Below are 25,468 nucleotides of genomic sequence, written 5' to 3' on the forward strand. Positions count from 1 at the left end.
AAGTCCTGGAGTGACCAGAGTTTTCTCTAACTGTAATGAATGTAGTGTAAGGCAGTACTGGCCCTTTGCCATTTGCTTCTGCGCAGTGCTGCTCAGCTGACTGAAAGAGGGCAAACACTTTAAACAAGCGACTGGATAAGTTTTTATTTTTTCTGGCTTATGAGAGGCAGCTTTGTTGTTTGGAAATATTTCTGATGGCAAAAAGTGCAGACAGTAATCATGCAGAAATGTTGTCCATTACTCTTAATATGCAATTCTTTTTATATATATATATATATATATATATATATATATATATATATATATATAAAAACTACAGTTAGCAAATTATGAGCAACATGTTTGGTTGGGAGGAATTACAGGTTGGCTACACAGCAGACTAATTAACCACCTTATACTTAATCCAAAATCAGTCTGATAAGGTAATGCATTTTCTTTCAAGGGATCTTGATCACACTAGGGGGGCACAGGACGACTGCTGTGTATCTGTCTCGATTTAGAACGTATCTGTTTTTCAGTGCAAAAAAAGAAATTTGAGAAAAGACTTATTAGCAAAACAAATCTACCCCCACTGCTAACCTAAACATAAGAAACAAAACAGCCAGAAAGCAACAGCTAGCAAACTCTACATTGCACCCTACTTACAGTGTGTCTGATGAATAATCTAAAATTACCATTAGTTTGTTGGTATTTTGGAAGCTGAAAGGAAGACTGATTTATAGTCCAATTGTGGATTCTAAAACTTAAATCCAAGGTGTTACAGTGAAAGGAAAGTGAAATCAAAAGTCTCGGGGACACCTCAACACACACAGACAGCAGCTAGAAATAAAAAGAACGGACCACCTTACTTGGAAGTCCGATTTGTTGCCTTTTCACTTCATGGAATCCGCAGGCATGTGTGTGGATGTGTTGTTCCAACACCGTTTTCTCAGCTTTGACTGTTGAGTCTTGGTACAAACAGGTGTTCAATCACTTTAGGGATGAAAGGTAGTGCTTTTCCTTCTGGCACAGGGAATTTGATGTCTGAATGGCCACATTTTGGATTACTGCTGAACCAGTTGCTAACACAAAGGGCCACTTAAATTAACCTACTGGGTTAAACTCCACAGTAGATGGGAGAAAAAGAAAAAAAAAACCTTCAACCTTGCAATAATTTCACATAAACTCTTATCACAAAAATGGACCAACTCTTTCTTGCTTCTGGTTTGTTCCAAAAACAGTTGTATCATAATGTAAGAACTTTTTCCTTTGGGTGTCAAAGAGCATGAGTTAAGTTAGAAAACTATGCTTTTAGTGATAATTGTAAATATAAAATTAAAGTACTTTCAGAATTAAACACTAACACAATCAACACTCCATACTTAAATTATAGTTATCGATATAACTTGTGGCAGCTTTCTAGATTTCTAAAATTATTGTTTAACTTCAATAATTAGTATTAATGTAAACCATTTTTTTAATTCTCACATGTATGAAAAACTTTAATATCTTGTTCTCTAGAAAAAATTAAAGATTTCTTTTGCTTTTAAAATATTTTTGAACATGTATTGCACTCTGCTGGTGAGGAAACAATTTGCTTTGACTATATCTATCCTGGTAGGCCATTTTCAGAAGACAGTTTAGTTAGTTAAAATTCACATTTGAGGAGCGTATTCTTAGTTGCATTGTCCTCTATGTATGCATATACAGCAGTAAAAAAAACTATTTGAAACAAGTAATTGCAAAGTGTTAATTGTTTTAAAACATTGTCGAAGTACTGTGTCTCTAGAAAATTGCGGTATTTATATTTTTTGTCATAATAACCTTTTCCTTGTTTGAGATTTCAATAATATATACAGCAATACACTAAGAAAATGTGGTAATCTAATGTATTCATTTTTATTCTGGTCCCAGGTCAGAGCTGGGGTCAAAACCTTCCAAAAAAAGGAGGCAAAATTCACTGAGGAAGATCCAAAGTTCAACAAGAAGGTGATCTCCCAGTTTCTTCTTTTTTTTTCTTTTTTTTTCACTATTATTATTAACAAATTAGGCAAAAAAATAGGCAACACAGTCACATTCCAACTCCCAGATATTTAGGAGGAATTTTTATAAGTGATTATCAAACTAACTTGTTTAATTGTCTTCGATCAATGCAGCTGATTTAACCGCAATTCAAACCCATGGACTTTATGTCCAGAAACAAATGATTCTAACTGTTGTTTTCTTCAAATTATTTTCTTCCAGATCCTGGCCAGGAATATATATCGAGTTCGAAAAATCAGCACAGCAGTTCTGTACACGTTACAGTACATTAAAAGCTGTTTTCAGTGGGAGAGCAGACAACGGAGTCTAATGGCCTTTCTGGTAAGTCATTGCCTTATGTTAATGAACTCTCTTTGAGCCTTGGGGCGAGCAAGTTTTGTCCCGTTTCACTGCAGATCGCCGTTAACTCTTTTCATGCGAATGAGATGTCGAGGCAAATCTTTGCTTTAGCCATTTTCTCTATGCTGGTCTTTTTTCCCATGAAAAAAAACAAAACAGCGTTGGCTGTCTTTGTTTTAGCTGTGCATATGCAATGGATGTGATTTATCCTTTGAATCAAACCCCACTTGGCTTTTCTTCGGTTCTGATGACATTAGAGTATATTTGAAAGGGTGGGGTTTGGGCATTTGTACATCTGACTTCTTCGCAAAGCCTTCTAACCCATGGGATGGTGTAAGGAGGATCACAGTCTGAGCTTCCTTTGTTGGAGTAGTGACAGTCTGCCTCTGAGGTTTAAACCTTGTTTAAATGTCTCTGTTTAGCTGTTTTTAATGAGGGTGTGTGATCTTAGGTCCTAAGCTTAAATAATCTGAAAGCACCTAGTGAATCTCCCAGAGCACAGTGCATGTAATGTCATGATTAAGAGTGTACAATTGCCATGAAAGCCCTGCCAGCACTGTGTCAGGGTGAGGAAGCGGTCACAGACAGGGTGTGTGAAGAAACTCTCCTTTTACCGCCTTTCTTCTGTCTACTCCGTCTCAGGATGACATGCAATTCATACCTGGTGTATTCTATAAGCCCTGCTCAGTGATACTGAGGTGCAAATCCCCTCAGGCACCGGCCGGGCTCAGTGTATCACAGCCTTTAGAACAGCACAGCATACAGACAGACAGGCGGACACACAGACAGGAAGATGGAGAACAATGCGGGCAATTGTGTAAGGATAGAGTGTGGGAGGCAGGCTGCTATCTGGAAAAGAAAGTTGGAGCTCAAAAAGAGGAAGACAGCTCAGAGAGAGTGGGGGGCAGATAGCAGGGGACTCGGAGGCAGACAGGAAGGCTTGGATGCAGGCAGGATTGCGGTCCGGCAGGTGACAGGTCAGCGGGATGAGGCCTTCTTTCTCCACCTATAATTAGATCCTCCGCAGGCAAGGTGTGCGTGCTGTAAAACACTATAATCTCTCATTTCCACTTCCATTCCACCTGCTGTTTTAGGAGTATACCATGCAAATAGAGCTTTTTCAGAGAGAAGGAAAAGACTCAAACATACCTTTATTCTTATCGATGTAGTGAAGTTGGACTTTAAGTACTTAATTGGCATGGGGCTGTTATTTCTATGAAGGTTTAAAAAGTTATGGTTTCAGATCACAAAAATATTTCCTCCTGCTGTTCTTTAAAGGAGGTATCATAGAAATTGCTGAGATATCCAAAGTTTTTTCTCCTATATGAAGTACAGAGTACCTCTCACTCACATGCCCTCTCCAACATGTCGCTGCACACTGCCTGTTAGCTGTTTGAAAGAAGACCACTAAATTTTTCTATGTCTGACATGAAAGACAACTGTAGCATATGGATGAATGAATATATTTTATTAATCCTAGAGGGAAATTTGCATGTTCAGAGATTTAGAACTGTTTCCCATTCTAAAAATTTGGGCAGTCATGACTTGTGTATTCAAGAGGCAAGACCCATCACTGGGCCAAAACTAGAACCTAAGCGGTGTTGGCTGTAGAGATTCTTCAAATCTAACAAAGATGTTTCTAACAGTTTGTCCTCATTCATTCTGGAAAGCGTCTTGTATGTGCTGATATCATTTTAAAGATGTTAATAAAAGTATACAGAGGTCACTAAAGGTCACAATATTGCTCCAGCGTCCCTAAATCAATTAGCGTTGGTGTCAATATTGTTATGTTTGGGCTACCGTTTTTTTTCACTTGTTTTAAATTAATATTGCCCATCTACAAGTGGCACGTTTCCTGTGTAGGAAAACATTTTCTGGAGAGTCCAGAGTTGAAACAAGTGTTTCTGGAAATGTCAATTTCCTTTATAGAAAAATCTCCCCAAGTGCACCGTGCCTTAAACTGCTGACCATAGGCTGTCCTGCAGATAGCTAAGACTCTAATTAACCATCTAATGCAAAATTGTTCTGTTACTTTCAAAAGAGCAGAATAGGAAGGGGGAATAATATTTTTTGCAATAGGAACTCAAAACTAGTTATAAATTCAGCAGATGTTTTCTGTTTTAGCAAAGCTTTCAGTTAAAATATTTATAACAATAAATAAACCACTCCATGTTCCATTAAGATTTTTAATGGCATGCCAGAAAAACTGCTCGAGTGTCGGATCATTTCTCTGGCTGTATTTAGTACAGAGGAACACAGCCCTCCTGTCTCCTCATCTGTTGCTGTGCCCTACCATTCAGCTGGCTGAGTAAAGGCCATTATGCTTTTCCTTCAATAATAATGTTTTTTCTTCACTAATAAAAAAATAAATAAATGTGGCTGTTTGAAATATATCTGAATGTAACAAAAAAAATAAATAAAATAATAAAGCAGTGACCACTTATGGTGTGGACACTAAATGAGCACACTCTTATTAATGTAATACTTCCTTAAAAATTCAATTTGGAAGTTTTCATTATCACCTCTTTTAAGGAGTTACTACACACACACAACTAAATAATTTGATATTCTGACACTTGATAACTGCTACTAAATTTTAGGGGTTATTGCATGTTTTTTGCCATCTATCATGACAATAGTTGCTATTATTTTATGTTAACCTTTTATATCACTGTATCCACAGTGTTGCTTTTCTATTTTGAATAAAAGCTATTTAACCATTTTATGCATTTATTTTAAAGCAATTGTTAGCATTAGCAGTATGAATGCAGACGAATTGCTTAAACTGTGATACAGTGAAGTCAGGGTATCGTTACTATACTAATGAACTCAGTTCAGTAATATTTCCAGGCTGGACCATACTGCATAACTACAAACTGCAGTTGAAATGCCGAAAAAGCCAACGAGAGAGGAGTCGGAGTACGCCTTTGTCTCTGATGAGGAGAGCTTTAAGTACTCAAAGTGTCGAAGGTGGATGGTGAGAGTTGCCCAGATTGAATCTGCTTCAGTTATTCATCAGCCACTCATCGACAGACTAAAAGTTCACTGCGTGAAAAGTTCTTTGACAATTATTTATCATATCCTTGACTAGCAATTGGCATAGTAAAAGATGCAAATCGCATGTAAATATCGCAACAGAACGTATGCTGCCAGCCACGAGACAGCAAGGGCAAGCAACGAGGTCTTGTATGACCATTATTACAAGCCCGGTGCCACGCCACTTTTTCACAGTCGTGCCCCTGCCCACTCCTAGGGCGTCAACCATGTAGTCTCTTCTCCTCCTCCGAATCATCATTTCCAATTAGGATAGTGTTTTGGAGCCATCTAAAGCAGCATGCCACCATGTGCTCTAATGAAAGCGGCTCCCACTCCTATCTTTACATCTTTAGGCAGTGGTAATAAGGTAACTGATTCAGACATTGACAGATGGCCTCTGCTTGCCTCTCAGATGTGCGTAATTATGCCACCAGTGTCTGCTCTTTTCCACAGTGGCAGGCAGGCAGCGCGGGGCTCCTCAGAGCAGCAAATGCTGCAGTGGTGGGTCTAGCTTTAATATACATTACAATACATTATTAATCATGCAGACTGGCCAATCCTACCTTTCTATGGTATTGATATATATATATATATATATATATATATATATATATAAAACCACTGCTGCTATTTTGTTTTTTTCCCTCTTGTTCTCACTGGTACTGTGGGATGCTTAGTGCTTTACCAGGAACAAAGCCATTATTTCACTCTGTCCCAGAGGCCAATCTTCTGACCTCATCACAGCATGTATAGCACAGTGCTACCCTGTTTATGCTGATTCTTGTGTGCATTATGAAATGGTTGTTAGGACGTAAGGCATTTACATTTCGCATATGGGATCACTGCCGTGGTTTATCTTCAGTGAAGGGTTTTACATTGAAATGTGAGGATGATTCTTTTGTGCGAGGCAACAAATAAAAATCAGATAGCTTGATGTTTTATGCCGCTATTATGTGCTTTTGTTTAGCTGTGAAAATATTTGCTGTTTGAGTGCAGGGGGTCACTTGATTTAACTGTTTAAAGTTACATTATGTTTTTCGCTCGTGAGTTACAGTTCTAAAATGGTGTCTCTAATTAGCGAAGGTAATAATAAAAAAAAAACCAGCAACAATAAAAAAAAAACAACATTTAAACAAAGTTCTGGCAAATTTTGTAAACATTTTTGTCATTGAATCCAAATGCAAACAATTAATGGTGCATGTTTTTTTCTTCTTTTTTACTTCTCTTCCCCTTGTTTATGCCACAGTAATGAGCAGAAGAGCTACACTTTTCAAGGGTTTTGACAACAGCATGTTTCCTTCTTTGTGAGAGAGAAAAATGTGACAACTAAAACTCTACATAAAATAACCACCTTTTAGATGTGCTTTTCGGTAAGACTGAGCGAGATAAATGCGCTATACATCAGCAGTGACTGCAGGATGGGGTCACCCAGAGTTCCCTGCTGCACACTGACTTGCTGCCTGTAGATGGTGCTACAGCACTGCTGGAAACGCCAAACTTGAGCCCAATAAAGAGATCAGGTCAGTTACTTCTCCCTAACAGGAGCCATTTGTGGGAACAACTTTGGAGTGAAATCCTCCATTATGTGCACTACAGGAGACACATGTTTCTTCTTCCTTAGCCCCCCTAAAAAGATGAAGAACACCTAAAAAAGTGAGTATTAGCCAGCCAAATTAATCTGCCTCAGAACTTGAACAATTTTGATTTTGATGAAGTGAAAAGTGGCTTAAAAAAACCAAAAAAAAACCCAGGATCATTTACACTTAAAAGCTGATTTTGAGATTTGCTGTCGTTAGACTGCTTTAAGTATTTAGTCAAAATTAATATTTTAGCATATCTGGTACTTCATCTGTCAAGAGTTAGACTAAAAAGAAACCTGCACACCTTCTGTGAGTGTTTCTTTTTGACACTGCCAGGTAGCAAGTGGTTTAGACATCATTTGACAGCCTGTGAAATGCTGATTGCCTCACATCACACACTGTAAAGATGGCATTTGATGAATGTTTGATGCGGCGCAGCTGTAAACACGCCTGGCAGCTGCAGCGGGCACTGAAAGACTTGCCGTCTCCCCAGATGAGGGCAGGACAGGGTCGGATCAGGCTGCAGAGGTCTCGGGAGACCACCTGTGTGGAGTCGGCTGCGGTCGGCTCTATTAGGCAGAACACCAGCCCAGGCCGAGATCAAGGCCATAATCGGAGTTGTCATAATTGTCCTTGTTAACACCGTCCGTGAAATTGAGATATTTTGTAAGTGGTGGATCTGCGTCTTTATTTGCTGCATTGCAGTATGGCCGAGCCTTTTCGTGAGAACAGCTAGCCTGCGAGTTGTCTCGATGTTTCTGCTTTGCATCTGTTTTCTTTCTGTTTGTAAAAAGTTTGAAGGCCTTAGAATAGTGGGTTTCTTCAGTCCCTGGGGGGGTTATGCTCTCCTTTGTCATGATAGTGGCACTTTTAACAGGCTCTGCAGTGGGAATGTGTCTAGAAGGGAGCAAAAAATGATGCAGAATTGCTTGTATGTTTTTTCTTCTAGTCAGAAATCTTATGAATTATTTAATGAGAATATGTAAAACCCCTTCAAGATTTCCTCTTGATTTAAAACAGTATTATTGTCAGGCTTTCCTCAAATAAATGTAAGTTGAAAGCTCTGGAGGTTGGCTGAATACAGTGCATATCCGGGGGACATTTCACCCTATTAGTGGTATTAATAAATAACTGACACAGTTTGACAACTAGAAATGCACTGATCAGATTTGTCATTTCTAGCTGATACAAATTTCCAAATTTCTTAAAGATCTAAATTAACTATATATATTTTTTTCTTTCTCTCCTAGGAAATATAAAACATAAGAGAAAAGATGTGCTATAGATATTGTATGGATATAGAAGTTTTCAAACTGACAGAAAATAATGGGATAACAATATTTCAATGCTTCAAAATATGAACTCTGCAAAATACAAAACAAAATGGATGAAATACCATATTGATTTTCGGATGCTTTTATATGGAGAGGTCATAGTTTTCAAAAAAATAATAAATGAAAAGTCAAGTCTTTGAGTATTTTGCAGAACCAAGTTGGTGAACTCTCATGGTAACTTTAAGAAAAAGTACAAAACTTTCACAATTTTTACACGGGGATTTAAAACAAAACATCACCTGATCAAAATGAAAATGTGTCAGTTATTCCTGTCTCTGCAAAAAATAAATATGGCCACAATTACTGTAATAACATTGGTATTAATAATACTGATTTTACTTTTAATTTAAAGCAGAGAATACCTACACTGAAGCAAACTTTTACACCTGCTAAATTTAGAAGTAGTTTTTATTATGAATGTTGTGCAGAATATTACATGTTTTTGGCATTCTCTTTATAGAGTAACAGAGGGAGGATAAGCTGATATTAGCTGGCTACTTAGTCATTTGTAGCTTAGCAACTGCAATTTTAGAACACTGATGAATAACACTACAAACATTTCCAAGCAGCCAAATTCCTCTTTTTTTTTTTTTTTTTTTTTCCAAACAAAGGTATATGTCGTAACTTTCCTTTAACCCACTGACAGGCAGTATGCAGCTAAATTTTGAAGTGATGGAGTGTGGCCGCACTAAAGCAGGAGAGCAAGAAAAAACTTTGTCACCCCAGCGCTAGCTTTGAGATCTTATTGTAAAGGAATTTAAACCACAGGAATATATGATTTGATTTTGAAACCATAACATAAAACCTTGTTATACCTTCAGCAATCAACTCATAAGCTTTTATTTTTACTTCCTCACAATATGTAGATTATTTCATATTTATTTCATAGTGTTTTTAAACACTGTAAATTTGCTTGTGGTGTAATATAAAAAAAACCTCAAAAAAAAATAAATAAATGAAGTAAACGTGTGGCTTTTTTCTATGAATCTTTTGTATCTTGTATTGTATTTGGCTTGTTTGAAGCCCGCTTGAAGTGTGCTCTGTGTTTGACCTCCGTGTGTGTGTGCCGTATTACAATGTCTGTCTTTAACATACTCACCACCTTCCTGCTCAAAGAGGACACCTTTCTTTGTGCAGCTGAGGCAGCGACCTGTCCACTTCCATGTGCGTGTGTGTGTGTGTGGGGGGGGTGTGTGTGCGCGTGTGTGTGTGTGTGGGTGTGTGTGTGTGTGTGTGTGTGTGTGTGTGTGTGTGCGTGTGTGTGTGTGTGTGTGTGTGTGTGCGTGTGTGTGTGTCTGTGCGTGTGTGTGTGTGGTGGGGCTGTTTCAAGGCCCATCTTGGCCCCAACGCGTTAGCGTGTGTGAGCTGAGCTGACAGGGAGAGTCCATGCCACTCCCCCAAGCCCCCCAACTCCCACTTCTCCGCCACCTCCCTCTGCCCTACTCCCCACCTCCTCAGGGGAAAAGGCTCGCATGGCAGATCTGTCACCCAGGAGGTCGCTCAGTGTTAACGCTCCCGACACGGATTAAACACTAGTGGCCAGTGCCGGAGTGCGGGGTCAGTGTAGCCACCACTGACAGGCACCACGGGGGCCCGTTCCGACTGCCCTGCTTCAGCCTCGCACTACTGGTGCTCCTGATGTGTCAGACAGTCAGGGAGACAACAACCAGAGCTGGGTCTGTGAGCAAATGCTAATGCTGTGCCTTGTGCAGCTGCTCCTCCTCAGTGCTTTAATAAAGAGCTATCAGTGTTGGTCTGGACTGTGTGGGAGCACTTTGAAGCTGTGGAATTTGCCTGTCATTTTGCTGCAAGTAATCTTTTGTTTTGCAAAAAAAAAAAATATGTTGATATAAAGTCTAAGATTTTATAGATCGTCCTATGAAAATACACGTTTCTGATGTAGAAAACTACTCGTGGAGTATTTGCAGTTTGTATGTGTTAGAAAGCAGTTATTCTTCTTAAACATGATAAAATAGTAATTGCATCACACTTTCAAACAACCTTGCTGAAGTGTCTGTTTCCAGTGAAGTGAAGGCTCTCTCTTTCACCCGCTCTCCCTCTTTCTGTTCTTCCCTTTCAGTTGATAAGACATGAGCTGAGCGTATGTGAAATATTTATTCAGCGTTAGCTCAGAGCACTGCGACTGCCCACACACACACGCACACACACGCACACACACGCACACACACACACACACACACACACATGCTCTCTGTACCTGCCCCGGAGAGAAATCTTATCTGCGCTTCCTCTGACTCCGACACCCCCTGAAAGCCTGTCCCCCCACACTGGCCCGAGCTCAACACAAATTACATGTCTCATTGCTCTGCATTTACAGCTACTTTAAAGCCTGCCGCTCCTGTCCCCAGCATCAACCCTCTCATGCAGACTCAGTTTCAGCTCAAACAGAAAATAAAAGCATGTTTTCAGCCTCCCCCGGTGCCTTTTAGTGCTGTTATTTTTAAAGCCTAACAAATGTAGTATCCGGTTTAGAACCATTAAGACAAATTAATATGGGAGCAGAGCAATCCTCCAATTGCAATGGTCATTATTAGCRTTACCACTAAAATATTTCACCATGCTGTTTCTCCAGTTTAAAGTTGTTTTAATGAAATGTCAGAGTGAGCAATATTTTTTGACTCCACGAAGCACAAAGTAACGCAGTGCTACGCTTGTTTAACCCCCGTCACCTCCTCTCCGTCACTCATATAGTGCTGCACACTGCTGCTTAACTGGCTTAATTGTGATAATGTGGAAACTAAAGAGCATTGATCATTTTAAAAAAATTACCTGCAAGCTGAGTGAGTGATAAACCGTCACATTATACTCCCAGTGTAATTTTGGAGATCAAAATAAAAAAAAAATAAAAATAAAATGAAAGAAATAGGTGTAATATTCTCTGTTGTGAGCACTACTATTTTTAGGAAATGTTTATTATATGTTTTTGCCTAAAGAAAACAAAACAAATCCATTTTATGGAAAACACTGCTTTAGCTGTAAAAAATAAATATAAGCATTTCAGTTTTACAGCCAAAGAAATAACTATATATGTTCCATTTTAAATGACAGCAATTACATCATTACATATGTTTTTGTTTAACATTTTCATGCTAATTCTTTGAATCTGTGGCATTTTTAGTCGAGTTTAAAATGCCAATAGATAAATGTCTTGGTCTCAAAACCACAAACTAAAGGCCGATTGTTCTTGATGGTTAAAGTCTATTCAGTGAGGGTGACTGGAGTTTTCTCCAGCTGTATGTAGTAAAGACTCGCTCACCCACTCCACTTGTGGCTGCATACTGCCAGTCAGCTGGCTTAAAGAAGACTCACACATTTACCTCTCTTACAAGAAAGACAATTCTGAATGTTTGGAAATGTTTTGCAAAGAAATAACATAAAAGTAACATAAAATTAAAAAGGTGCTTCTGATCCCCCTTAAAGAGGTAATAGTGTTTGAAAAAGGCATCGGGAAAGCTACAGTTAAGCCCAAATTGTTGCTTTTGTGTTTTGAATATCCATTTTTGGAATATAATTTTGTCCTAACCTTTACTAGTAAAATTACAACTACTACTACTACTAAGCAAATTATAATTTGTTGAATGTTAAAAATATTCATTGTAAAAGGTCCTATATTGTATTAATGGAATGCAAATTTATATATGTGCACTCTATTTTTATTTTTTTCTGTCTCTCTTCCTCACACACTCACAAAAACAACCACACACATTGAGACACAAACCCTGCAGCCTTTAGTCAGTCTTAAACTCTTTCAGTTCGCGTTCACGTAATCTGGCAACCGTCCACAGCCCCCATGACTGACCCTCATAATGCTGGCTGGCACTCTTCTCGCTTTGTTTAGCTTTCCAAGTCGAGTGCAACCGAAGAGAAACAGTGAAGACAGAGAGCCAAGATTAAATCTTTTGTGTTTTTGGTTGGTACATAGTTAAAAAATAAGGGTATTTTTATTTTATTTTTATTTATTTATTTTTTTTATTTACCACACAAAAACAAAGTGGAATTTTCTTCTAACACATACTGTAATGAATGTAGACCTATGTGCCATGGCATTACACTTCCTTGGCTCATCAACAGCCTTATTTGTGTTGTGCTGATGTGATGCATGTTTATAGCTCGTCGACTGTAGTGTAAAATGAGAATGCTTGGCATCTCCGTAGTCTGGCAGTCGGTACTTTCAGTTCATAGATCGGGGCCACCCCTTGTTAATCAATTTACAGAATAGTGGAAACTTTTATGGAAGGTGTCTCTGTCCCTTTGTTACCGCTACGATCCCTTTTCCCCTCTCCTGGGAGCGTGTGGGTGGTGGGAGCTGCCATGCTTGCTCAGCTTTAAGTTATTTTATTCACACTTTTAATCGCTGAGTGCTTTATTATTAGGTGCCGGATTCTGCTGGCCAGGGGATCTGCATGAGAAGGCGCAGGACGCATTTAGTGGAATCATATTAATGGCGCCATAAAACAAACCTGTCAGGCCGTTCTTAACCCCTCCTGGCAGAGACGCTCTGCCCGAGGTCGGCCCCTTCTCTGAGCGCTTACAGGTGGCTAAGGAGAGTGCATCTCCATTATCTCCTCCACCGTGTGTTAATAGTTTTATTAATTCATTCTCCTCTTTTTTCTTACCCCCTAGGCACCCTTTGCGTAATCATACAGACATTTTTCAGCTAAATGGTGTTTGCCAAGGGAGGTTTTCTACATTAGAAATGCTCCTCCCAGACACACATACAAACACTTCAATTACAAGTGCTTGTTAGCTAATGCTCACTGTAAACTAAAATATGTGGATTCATCATTAGTTTTACCTGTTTTACTTTCTTTTGTTGCTTATCTTGCGTAGTAATTCAGTACAAGAAGTGAAACTTCTATTACAGATAATGTCATATTTTATTACTGATAAATTTTATGGAACACACAAAATTATGATTTTTAGAAAAATAAAATATTACTGAAGACTGATTTCAAAAACACATGCTCATGCACTGTAAAATGTGTACCTAATGCTGGTATGAACTGATGCTTCAGTGAAGCGTTGCATGGAGGTGGTCAGATTACGACTCTGTTGAGATGTTAGGGAAGCCCAGTTTGCTCTAATATCAGCCTTCAGGTGGTCTCATATATCATTGTTGACTCTGGTGTCTCTTGTGACATACTCCAGAGATTTTTCATGAGATTTAGATCAAGGCAGTTTACTGGGCAATTAGAAACAGAGATATCATGGTCACCTCAGCAACTATAGGTACTTTAGGCAGTGTAGGCAGGTGCCAAATCCTGTTCAAAATTCTGAAATTGTAAAAACACATTGGACCCAAACCAGCAGATAAGATGACTGCTCAAGTCTTTGGAAACTTCACACAGGGCCTCAAACAATTTACATTCTGTTCCTATGCATTCTTCGTCTAGACTTTTGAAGTAGAAATTCAAAGTAAAATGCAAAATATACTTTTTCTGACATGAGGATTAACCGACTGTCCAATAATTTTTTCCCAGAGCACAGAAGATTTTTTTTGACATTGTTCTACACAAGTAATATTCGTGTCCCTTCGAACTTTTGAATGATCGTTGCGCCTTCTTCTACCACACATTATCCTCCATCTCAATTTCCCATTAACATGGTTGGATTCACCACCTTAAACAGGTAGATTTTTTTAGCATTGGTCTTTTGTGGATTTCTCTCCTTTTTGAGAGTCTCATTGACCGCCTGATGGACAACTGTGAAATTAGAAGACTTTCATATGCCCATTTTATAATGTTTCAGTATTTTAAAAAAAAGTTCTTATTTAATTGTGTAACCATTTTTAAAAACGTATTTTCCTTTTTGTGAGTTGTTGGCCACAATCATTAAAATTGACATAAAAAAATAATTGTGATAAATTTGAATTGAAATTTATCAATATTTGTCTTTTGATTAAATTCCAAAAATAAATTAGGATTTTTTTTTTAATATATATATTATGATTAATTGAGATGCACCTTATTGCATTCTTGGATGATCAGACAGCAGTTTACACTTAAAGAACTCAGGGTTTTACCTGATGTGTTCAATATGTTGACAAATAAAGATGCATCCTTTCTAACATGGAAATGATGGAAAGGAATATTATACCTGTGTTACCCTGCAACAGACTGGCGTCATGTCCAGGGTGTACCCAGCCTCTCGCCCGAAATGTCTCGCTGGAGATGGGCACCAGCACCCCTCCCAAACCCACAAGGAGAAGGGTGTAAGGAAATGGATGGATGGATGGATAAAATAAAAGGATGTAAATCTTGACTACACTGGTTCAACATACCATGAGGGAGGGATTGAGAAGATATTTCTGACATTGTTGGTCTATTCCCTTCATTTGGGCTCTCAGTTTAGATGTAAAGCATTGTATTTCTGCGGGCTTTCATCTTCTCCACTGAGCCAGAACGCGGTGAGTAGAAATTTGCATTAGTGGGCGATTATGAATACCTGTGACAGATTCTCTCTGCTGGCTCCCTGGGCAGAAATGAATTGGCTCCCTCTGTTGACTTGCACAGGAAGACAGAGACCAAGCAATTAGACTTTAGTGGTTAATGTAGCAGCTTTTGCGGGAAGGGCAAGGAGGTTCAGCGTTCCTGCTGGGCTCATGTCAGTTTCCAGGCGCACTTCCCCCCTTTTTCTTTTTGCTTTTTTATATAAGAATGCTGGGAATATGACAAGCTACCTGTCCACGAGCCAGCAGAATTCCTCTGGGGTGAGGGTAGCATCGTTTTAGAATGCCTCATGGGAACTGAGGTGACAACACATGACGTAAGTTATTCATAACACAGAGGAGACGTAGTGCAGCTAACTCTGCACATCATGCATATTCATTGTTTACCTTCGTCGTCCCTCACCAGCTCTAGTTATTTGCTGTATATGTAATTCAAATGAGCTCCTATTAGCTAAACATATTGTTCATATTGTCTGCTTTCTTGCTTAGTGGTAATTCCACTGTGTTCCTGCCTGGTGTTGGGTTCACCAAACATTTCCCAGGTTGCACTCTGGGATAATAAGCAGTACAGTGGTAAAGCCTAGGGCAGTGGGCCACGGTGTTGTCTGTATTACTCATAATACACATTTCCCTGGTGGCTGCTTGAACCTAGGCCTGGTCTGGCAGTAGGTAGAGTGGCCCCCAGAGCAAAATACACGAACTCTACATTGTTGCTATGACAGGAACCGTCTGCCGTTTACAGGCCTGCTGCTGAAAGCCCGAAGGCCTCGGAGCTTCTCGTCCCGTCTCGAGCTTAAGTCAGACATATTGTTTCGACTCTCAACCCTCAAGCTCTTTCAGCCTGGACTACCCACTGTCAGCTCAGCGTAGCAGTACAGTCCATGTTTTAAATGAAATCATTGCGGCGATGCACCTGGTATAGTTTTTTTTTTTTTCTAAACAACTGATTTAATTGACCCTAATGTCTCCCTAAAATCTGTAATTGATGGCCAATAAAACAAAATGCTAAACAAAACTTTTTCCTCAAGTTAAGGGTTCGATGGAACTCTGTGTTCATAATTAAACTTTAACAGTATATTCAATGGGCATAGATCTACAATGGACAAAGGGATATATACCATACCAACTTTATTTATAAAGCACTTTAAAACAACCACAGCTGATACAAAGTGCTGTACATTAAAACGCAGCATAACAATAAAAAATACAAACTTGCAGTTTAAAAACAAACATACAATTTAAAACTAGATCTCGCTGAGGTTGAAAGCCAAGTAAAATAGATGGGTTTTAAGACGAGCTTTAAAAGTAAAAATTAAATCTAACAAGAAAAAAAGATTAAATTAAAAAACAGTTCACCTTAATCACAAGTTTCCTACAGGATTTAATTTAAAAATAAATTGCACACATGAAAAATTTTATAAGTAAGAAAAGTAAAGCTGATGTATCATTAACAAGTGTAAAGTTGTTCATTTTATTGCTATGAGACAAAGCAAAATTATGCCTAGATATCAGAACTGTTAAAACTTTAATATTAAATGGTGCTTTTAGCTATACTTCAAATTGGTATTTTTATAGAAAACCTTAGTATGTTTGTTACTGAGCTGCAAAGTGAACAACAATTAAACCTCTTACTTTTAATGAATGCCTTGTGTTTTTCATTAGACTCCAGTTGGCACGACTTACTTAGGCTAAATGGCATTAAAAGAAGCCCCACCACTTTTCAGTTGTTTGCGTGACAACATAACATGAGCCATGGCTAAGTGACCTAAATCACTTGTAAGTGCTTTAAGGAAATATGGTTGCACTCTGCGGCTGGCTAATGATGCTGAAGTTGACTGTAATTTTGCTTCCTCCTCTTTCTAGTTCACAATCACAACTCAACTATGAAACACTACCTCACACAATTTTATATGTTGACTTGTCCTTCTAGAAGTAGAAATGCAAAAACAGTTGCATTTACTTAATGCAACTGTTTCAGTTTTTTTTAAAGAAGAAAATGCATTTGATTAATTGTTTAAAAGTTAAATAGGCTGGACGGCCCACAACTGGTCATTTCTATGCCGATCAGAAATGTTATAAAACTTGATGATCTTTGAAATTATTAGGTTGACTTTCCCTTGTCTTGAGGAGCAGGTTGGAATACATCTTCCTTTACAAATGTAGAACTTGGAGAAATCAAATCTGGACTGAACGGTGAGAGCAGGTCCTTGGAAATACAATTTTTGTTTGGTGAGCTCAAAAAAATGGAAATAACTTTTCATTTTATCTTATCGTCACAATCTCTTAAATTGTCTTATCTTTTGAGCTGAATTAGCTTCACCCTTTCATTACTAAAGGCTACAGTAATAACCTTCTCACCAAAGACATACCATCAGTAGATCAAATTAGCTTTAGCTTACTCTTTTATACCTTTGATAGATTGGAAGAAATTTGATTTCTTTGTTTTTTTTTTTTTGTTTGTTGTTTTTTACGCTGATTACCTATGCTGCAACTATTGTTTGGGAAAATATAACTGGATTTTTAAGTGCCACCCACAGGTTTAGTTGGTCAAGTTGAATATCTAATGATTCTGGGCATCTTCAATAAAATCATAACTTGTCTAACTCAGGGAAGTTTAGTGACCAATTCTTGCAAAAGATGTGATGATTATATTAAATGTATGAGAAACTCAGAAGGAAAATGCCTGGTAAATAAAGTTGACCATATGTTGGAGGTGTTGGCACTTCTTCGCACTATAATAGCTTTTAAGATTTGCCTTGCTGTGGGGGACTTTTTTAGTTCATCCCCGTCAACCTGCTAGTGTGATGCCCCCCTCACACATTCCTGATCGCTTCAGTTGGAGACAGACTCATTAGGCTGTCAGTAAATGGGTTTAAATGCAGCCGTCCAATTAGCGCTCTGCTGTGAAATGCAGTGGGTGTTGTGCAATGTGCTTAGCACCACTCCTTTTACAGAATTATAAAGGATTACTCATTCAGCGTGAGGCATCTTATTTCTACCAGGGGTCTTGACTTTTCTCAGTATCATTGCCACGGAGGGGGTAATGGTTGCACATGCTTCCCCAGTTGCCATATGCGCTTTGTCAGAGAGTATCACTGCCTCTGAATCTAAGAGGATTTGATGTTCAAGTTAAAATGACAGCATCGTGCCTATCCATGTCGTACTTTCTTTCCAGCAGTAGGGCACGCTGCCAGCTCCGTGCTACAGCAAATAGGATTTCAAGATATTAAAAAGTTGAATGCCTCTTACTTTCAGACAACCAAGAGTAAAATCTGTTGCCACTGGCGATAAATCTCAGAGGGTTTAGAGTCCTGTAATGCTCTTCATGAGATTTAGAATGTGGTTATATCAGTTGCATATTATTATGTATTTTTTGGGGGGAACAGGTTTTGTTGAAAGCTTGGTGAGTGTTGTGCAGCATGATGTGCTTTGCTTTAAACTGTCATCTCCTTTCTCCTCAGATCTTCCTGGTGACTGTGTGGCATTGGGAGCTCTTCATGCTTCCCCTCTTCCTGCTGCTGCTCATCGGCTGGAACTACATCCAGCTCTCCAGGGAAATGGCCAGCTCCAACCAAGACCTGGTGAGTGATGATGAATCTTCAGTATGTAACCATATAGACGCTTGTTTTTCCACTGCATAACAACTCCATACATTATTCAGACTGCATCCAGCATATACATTACGTTGATCTTCCTGCTAAATCTGGAGTGACATTGTGCCATTAAGACAAATGAATGGTTGTCAACAAATAGTCTACATTTTAGAGTGAAGCAAACTTTAATTACATTTCAGTTCTAGTTCCTTCATCTTAAGGAACTATGAAAGAATAAACTGGAATAGTGAACTTTTTAGAAGAATGGTGTTGTAGATGTTAGTTTATGACAGATTTATTGACATGTCTGAAGTAAATATGTGTTAAGAACTAAATAAAAACAGTGCTAAAGAAAAAAAAGTGATCTCGAGACAGTTATAATGGACTGAATACTGACCCTACTGCACTTAGGCAGCAATAGGTAACAGGGACTGTGCCAGACATAACTGTAATGGCAAAGTCTGCAACTTCAATCTTACTAAGAGATTTATATAGCAATTTATCTAGTAAAGAGGGGGAAACCATCAGATTTTTGGGGGTTAGCATTAGATTGAAGTACTTAAAAAAAACAATATACTAGCCTGCTTCAGGCTTCAGTACGGTATTTACTCAAAAGGAAAAAGCACCACTGCAATGTTTTTTATTTCATGTAATTTTGGGTGTAAATAATGACCTCCTGTCTACCCCCTTCCATCCCAATGTCAAAGGACAGTAGTAACAGCACACTTTGGCTAATTATCATCTGCCTCAATGCTAAAGCTAACGAGAGATTGATCGTGTTGTCATATTGGAGAACATTTTAAATTTGAATACTCTCTTAAACTCGGTCAGTAGTGAATTTAACAGTTTTGCACTATTGTATGAAAAAGCTGGATGACCAAGAGATGATGAAAAAGCTGACTGTTGCTGAGGCATGGCCGTTCTGCAGGTTACCAGGACGTTTGAATCCATCTATAGGTGTCCTTTTTTATAGTGTACAAAAAAGGAGCAATAAATCACTTTGATGTTACTGTAAGAGTCTTTGTTAATCTTTACATCTACTAATGCAGGCCTCCCCTTTTATTAGCATAGCTCTTTCACCTCCTAGTATTTTGGGAATGATACTTTCTCTACACATGCCGATAGAATTTAATGCTGTTCACACTACTGACTGGCCTCAATTTCACCATCTTGTAGGCCTTCTTCACAACCAGACATGGGCCAAGCCCACTCCCACACCCCCAAAGTCAAACCCATGGCCCACTCACTGTGACTGCTGGATGAGATGCCGTCTCTGGGAAATGTCCAGACTCACCCTCATATCCAGCTCTGAGACTCTGTCACCCCACTTAGACCCTACGGCCAGCAATGTCACCGCTCTGCACCGGGGCAATGTCACAGTGTGCAGCACAGCAGGGTTGGGGATGACTTGATATAAAGTGATCTAGGCAACAACATCTAAATTAAATGTTTTTTTTCTTCCTCTCTTTCGTCTTTCTGTTTTTCTGTGTGCCTATGTTGTGGAGAAAAGAGATTGCTTTTGGTGTGACATTGCTCTTGCGAGGAAGGCCCTTCTTCACCTTTCCTTTTGTGTGAGGTCACCCCTGTGATGCAGTCTCTATGGAAACAAGCCTCTCCCAATAGGGGTGAATGTGCTCAAAGAAAATTTCATTACTAGGTGTTTGTTAAAAATGCTCCAGTGCCCACATGTCTCATTCGTTGGAAATCACCCCATACCCTTTATTTTCTCGTAGGTGAACATGGCCATGGGTGATGACGAAGAGGAAGACGAAAAGGTAGCGCTTCTTATCTAACTCTAAAATTTTCAAATGTATTTGGTTGAATTTTCTCACATGGGTATCTCCACTATGGATACAATTTTGGAAAAAATTACTTAACTTATTACCAAAAGATTTTGAAAGAAAATATACACAATAGATCTTAATGAACATCAATGTAAACTCAAGCACATGATAACGAGAGCATGACTGTGGTGACCCTTAAGTTGGTCAGAATTGTATATGATGGACTGACACAAAGTTGCTCAAAATTGTGAAATGGAAGGAAGTGATGCATGGTTTTCCAAATGGACCTTAAGTGTATTGCAGCATTTACATACAACATTTGCACTCTGATACCCCCAAATAAACTCCAGTTGCACTGAGGTAGATGTAACCCAAATGGCCAAATGGATCCACTTGTGTGTTATTTATACTCAATGTAAATCCAGCTGTTCTGAGGAAATCTCAGAAGTTTATTGGAAAGCATTAGGGAACCAACAGGATCACATCAGGGAACCCAGTCGGCAGGTTGTGGTGAAGTTAGGTTGTAAAACAATGTTTCAAGTTTTGTCCAATCTAACATCTGGCAAAGGGAAAGGATTACACAATAAGGAAGCATGCCAAGGTGAGTATTATTTAGGGAAGCACCCAAGTGCTATGGAGGAGTTGCAGAGATCCACACCTTAGGTTGGAGAGTCGGCTAACAGAACAGTTATTAATCGCGCACTTCAAAACTGACCTTTATAGAATGGAGGCAAAAAGAAAGCTACTGTCGAAATAAAAGCTGCAGACCCGTTTGCAGCACGTTTTGTAGGAAGTACAGCAAACCTGCACAACTAAGCAGGTGCTCTGGTGCAGATGTTCACCTCATAGCAGGGAATCGACCCTAAAGATGCAGCCATACATACAATGACATGGTTTAGATCAAAGGATATTCATGTGACCCAGTCAAAGTAAATTCAATTCAGTTTATTTATATTGAGCCAGTTCACAACAAATGTCATCTTTACAAAAAAAATAATTTCAGTTCAGTCACACATACATTTTAATTGATCCTAGTTATCAAAAAGTGTGCTCAATTAATTATATAAAGTAAATTAAAAAGTCCAAACATAATACAATTAAGAGCCACTTGTAAGACTTATAATGGTTTCAGACTATGAAAAGGTGGTAGAGACATAACTTAAAAGAATTGGACTCAGTATTTCCAGCAAAGGTTGGCTCTGTATACAAGTAAGTTATTCTAGCAAGTTTTTACAGGACATTTTAACCAAAATGGGAAACCAACAGTGACTAATACTTTGCCCCTCTTGATTTTGACTCCAACTCTCTAGTGTCTCTTGAAAAACAAAACAGGAAATCTTTAAGTAGCCTGAAAATTATACTTCCCACAGCACACAACATTCAATTATACTCATCCCGCTGTTTTTGCTAAAGAATGGGGGTGGGGGGAGTTAACAGGAATTCACATTATTGTTTTATGGCAATGAAGTGTGGAACTAACACTGAGCCTCCAAGCGTTGACCCCTTGTTCTGTGTGTCTAGGCCCAGGATTCATATCCATAATGCGCTCAATATATTCTACTGCAGATGACCAGAGGCTACAGAAGAGCCAGATTCCTTTAAAAAGAGGGAAAAAAAACAAAGGCATATCCACCAAATCCTGTCTGAAAGGAATGAGCTAATTTGTAGATGAAACTTGCGTGATATGTCTGTGTGGTGTAAAGCCACACTTTCTATCTGCAAAAGGAAAACCGGTGCTTGAGCAAACAGCAGGGACAAGGAAATGCAGGGTTTTATGAATACTAAATAGGCAAGGATTACCTTGATTCACAGAATTTAATATCATGCTTCCACATACCTTGAAACTTCAGTGCATAATAGAGGATTTGTTTCTTTTTCACATGTAAGAAATGGCAGTGTGTTTGCTTCATGGGTCTCCTTGTGTCACATGTTTGCAAACTCAACCCTTGCCTCTTAAGCTTTTTGAAAGCTTTTCCATGAGCCTCCTAAGCCCTTTCACACTTCCTGGAAATGAAATATCTTCTTTCATTTACTAATTAAGCACTCACCCATGTTTGTTTTAAGCTGTCAGCTTTAATTTAAAGTGGCTTATTTGAAATTCTTGTTATGGTCCTGCTGTCACTTGAACGTGATATCATTCAGAGTGATCAAACAGTGTAGCTTTACACGGCCTATCAAAGTCTTCTTAAAAAATATTTGGGGTTAAAGAGTGATCAGCGTTAAATTTGATGACTTCAAAGCTTTGCATTCCTTTCCTAGTTTCTCCTCCAGCATATGAATAAAGGTTTTTCCCTCTGAAAAGGTTATGGTTACCACTCAAATATGTTTCTACCCCCCCTTGAGGAAGGAAATATGTAAACCTCTGCTGGAGCAGTAAGCTTGTGAAGGCATGACGTTAAAGAGAGACGAAAGCCACGGCGGCGTTACAACAGAATAATGCAGAGCAGATTTTCTGCCTGTGAACAAATCTGTCCTCAGGGAAGGAGACAGCTTACAGATTATGTGTGGGCAAAGTGACTTCCCTTTGGCCTCGGGTATAAATTGAGCAGATAGACGATATTTAATCATAACATAAAGAAACAGAGAACCAAAACAAGTCCATAGATATCCAGCTGAAATTAGCAGAGGAGATGAAATGACCCCTTTTTGTCGCCCTCCGGCTGCCGGTGCTGGTCTGAGTTTGAGTCCTTCTCAGAGCTTTGCCTGTGGAAGTTAAGGGGGTGGACGAGGGCTGGGATTGTGGCCATGGGGGGTGCCAGTCTGGGCTTCGGGGTTGCGTCTCTCACCGAATACCCTACTGTCACCGCTCTTGTCTCCTTGAACGCAGTCGTGAGACACGCTGCCCATAATCTGCGGCGTGCGTCGTGGGAGCAGCAACACGCTAAAGCCTTACTGCAGCATAAATGCTTTGGTTTATTTTAGCTCCAGGAGATAAATCACTCTGAACACAGGTGTTTTTCATTTACACAAACTCGTATTTTCATCTGAAAGAGTCACAAGATAAATATTCAGTCTGAGAATTCAAATTTGGCATAGTTCATTCTAATTAAAATTATGCTAAATGAGCTTTTATTTCCTGCCTTTGATAACGGCACACATGTCTGCAGGACTGTGTTTACCTTTCTGCAGGAGATCAAATTGGTTCTCCATTACTGCACCTTAAAAGGAAGCTTTTACAATTTATCTGAAATGAGAATGTGATTTCGCTCAGGTTTTTTAATCAGGGGAAATTTCGAGCTTATTTAGTCCGTCCCCAGTTTACTCATCCTTTTCTATTTAAGCGGAAGATCTCTTATGTATTTTTTGTTTGGTTCTGAACTCAGTAACATGCCTTAAAGAAATGAAGGAACAAAGAATATCATTTAACGATCAATGTAGGAAGGACTTACATTTTTGGTTGCTAAAGCAGTACTTGGTTTGGGGAATCTTAACGCAGGTGCTGATGAATGCATGTTTCAAAGTAGAGCTACTTGCTTGTTTTTTTCTTCTTCTATAATTAGAGAATAATTAGCATTTCTTAAATCTCTGGATTTAAGAATGCCTTAAAAAGGTGTTTTTACACCTTGAACCTTTCCATATTTTGTCACACTATCACCACAAACTTGAGCACTTTGAACTGAGGGTAGCTCAGTGGAGTTTAATCGTGATGTGGGAGAAGACAGTCACATAGTTTATTTTCCCTTTATTTTATGGTTTGTCTTCACCATGTTTGTAAATCTAGAAGCATTGTTGTGGCTTTTGTGACAATGGCTTTCACTCTTTAGCAAAGGCCAGATATGTAGACAGTAAAGATTAATAGTTGTCAAGTCAACAGCTTCTCCTGGCTTAGCTATGGATCTTTGCAGTTCCTCAATAGTTATCATGAGCATCTTGGCTGCTCTGCTGATTAATACTCTCCTTTCCTGGCCTGCAAGTTTAAATAGAAAGCCAAGTTTTGGTAGCTTTGCAGCTGTGCCATAGTGATTTCATTTTCATATGATGCCAGTTAAATTGCCTTTAATTAAAGTATTGTATTTGTAATTCACACGAGGATCACAAATATTTTTTGGGGTGCATCAGGTACGTCAGACTAACAATATTTTTCAGCCTTGCAGAAGAGCTGAGATAACAACTTTACCTCTCGATACAGAGCAGAGAGCAGATCAAGATGATGCAGAAACACAGTCTGTATTTCAACACGATGAGACCAGTAGATGTTAATCTGGAAGAAAACATAGTTGTGATGTTTTTTCCTTTTTTGGACAGCGCTGCGGCTTTACTGTCTGTCCAGATCAGAGCCCAGCGGGGGAGGTTCCGCTAGTGTGGGAATTGCTCTCTTCCTGCACCGTTCGTGGAGCAGAGTGGGCCCAGCAGTGGGGAATCTCAGTGCTGGCAGACAGTGCGTTCCCAGGGGCTGCCTCGTGAAGCTCTGATAAAGGCATTCTGTCTGGGCCCTGTCAGTGCACACAGGCTGCGGCTTCAGCTGACTTGTAACACAAACATAGACATCCTCAAGCCTCCTGTTAGGGTCCATTAGAGCGCCCTCCCCAGCACTCTCATCCCTCCCCTCTCACTCTTCCTCTCCCACTCTTCTCCCTGTCATCATTCTTGTCATTATTTCCTCCTTTTGATGTGAGGTTTCTCAGCTCTCTTTAGCTTGTGTTCCTCGTGTTATCTCACACTCCTCTGCCCTGGAAGGCTTCATAGCTGTCGTTATTTCCCAGCTTGATGTGATTGTGTTTATTTCATTTGGACAAAGACCCTAAAAAAAATTACTGATTCAAAATATTTGTTTTATCAGTGCTTTTAAAGAAAAATATGCTCATGCGCATAAAACATTCTTAAAGGAAAATAAGTGTATATCTAACTGCACAAAGCAGGCTGGAGTGTTTTTTCTCACGCTGAGGGAATGTTGGCTTAGGTTAGATAGGCAGACCTGACGTATTTGTTAAAACATGTTCCATCTTGCGCCTGTGCAGGCTGCTGGAATGAAAACGCTCCGAAGTTGTGAGGCCCCTGCTGTCCTTGCCTTGGTCATCTAGTCTGCCTGATTGCAGATGGCCATTTTGTGTACTTTTCATCTTACCCTGGAGTCCTGATTGTGCTGCACTTGTGCAACAGCTCCATTGTGCACAGCTAACAAAAGCTGAAATCTTTCATCCCATCCAGGATAACAGCTCCTGAGCGCCTAGTCTGTCTCATCTTCAAAAACATAGTCTAAAGATGTACAGTGTTTGCTCATTATGGGCCATTCAATAGATAAATTACACATGATGGCAATGGCAGGGCTAAGCTGGTCTTTGTCTACTCTGTCCAACATTTGACATGCAAT

At 39.2% G+C, this 25,468-nt stretch overlaps 1 protein-coding gene across 3 annotated transcripts in view; it reads left to right on the plus strand.

Annotated features, from left to right (window-relative positions):
* The window catches only part of mctp2a (multiple C2 domains, transmembrane 2a), a 45,871-nt gene that overhangs the window by 15,080 nt on the left and 5,323 nt on the right, over positions 1-25,468 (plus strand). For all 3 annotated transcript variants that reach the window (XM_008412368.1, XM_008412370.1, XM_008412369.1), the window contains exons 16-19: positions 1,894-1,968; positions 2,224-2,343; positions 18,242-18,361; positions 20,107-20,148. In XM_008412368.1, the coding sequence (XP_008410590.1) occupies positions 1,894-1,968; positions 2,224-2,343; positions 18,242-18,361; positions 20,107-20,148 (357 nt within the window). The remainder of the gene's footprint in view (positions 1-1,893; positions 1,969-2,223; positions 2,344-18,241; positions 18,362-20,106; positions 20,149-25,468) is intronic.

This window comes from Poecilia reticulata, linkage group LG6 (assembly GCF_000633615.1).
Source record: "Poecilia reticulata strain Guanapo linkage group LG6, Guppy_female_1.0+MT, whole genome shotgun sequence".
NCBI lineage: Eukaryota > Metazoa > Chordata > Actinopteri > Cyprinodontiformes > Poeciliidae > Poecilia > Poecilia reticulata.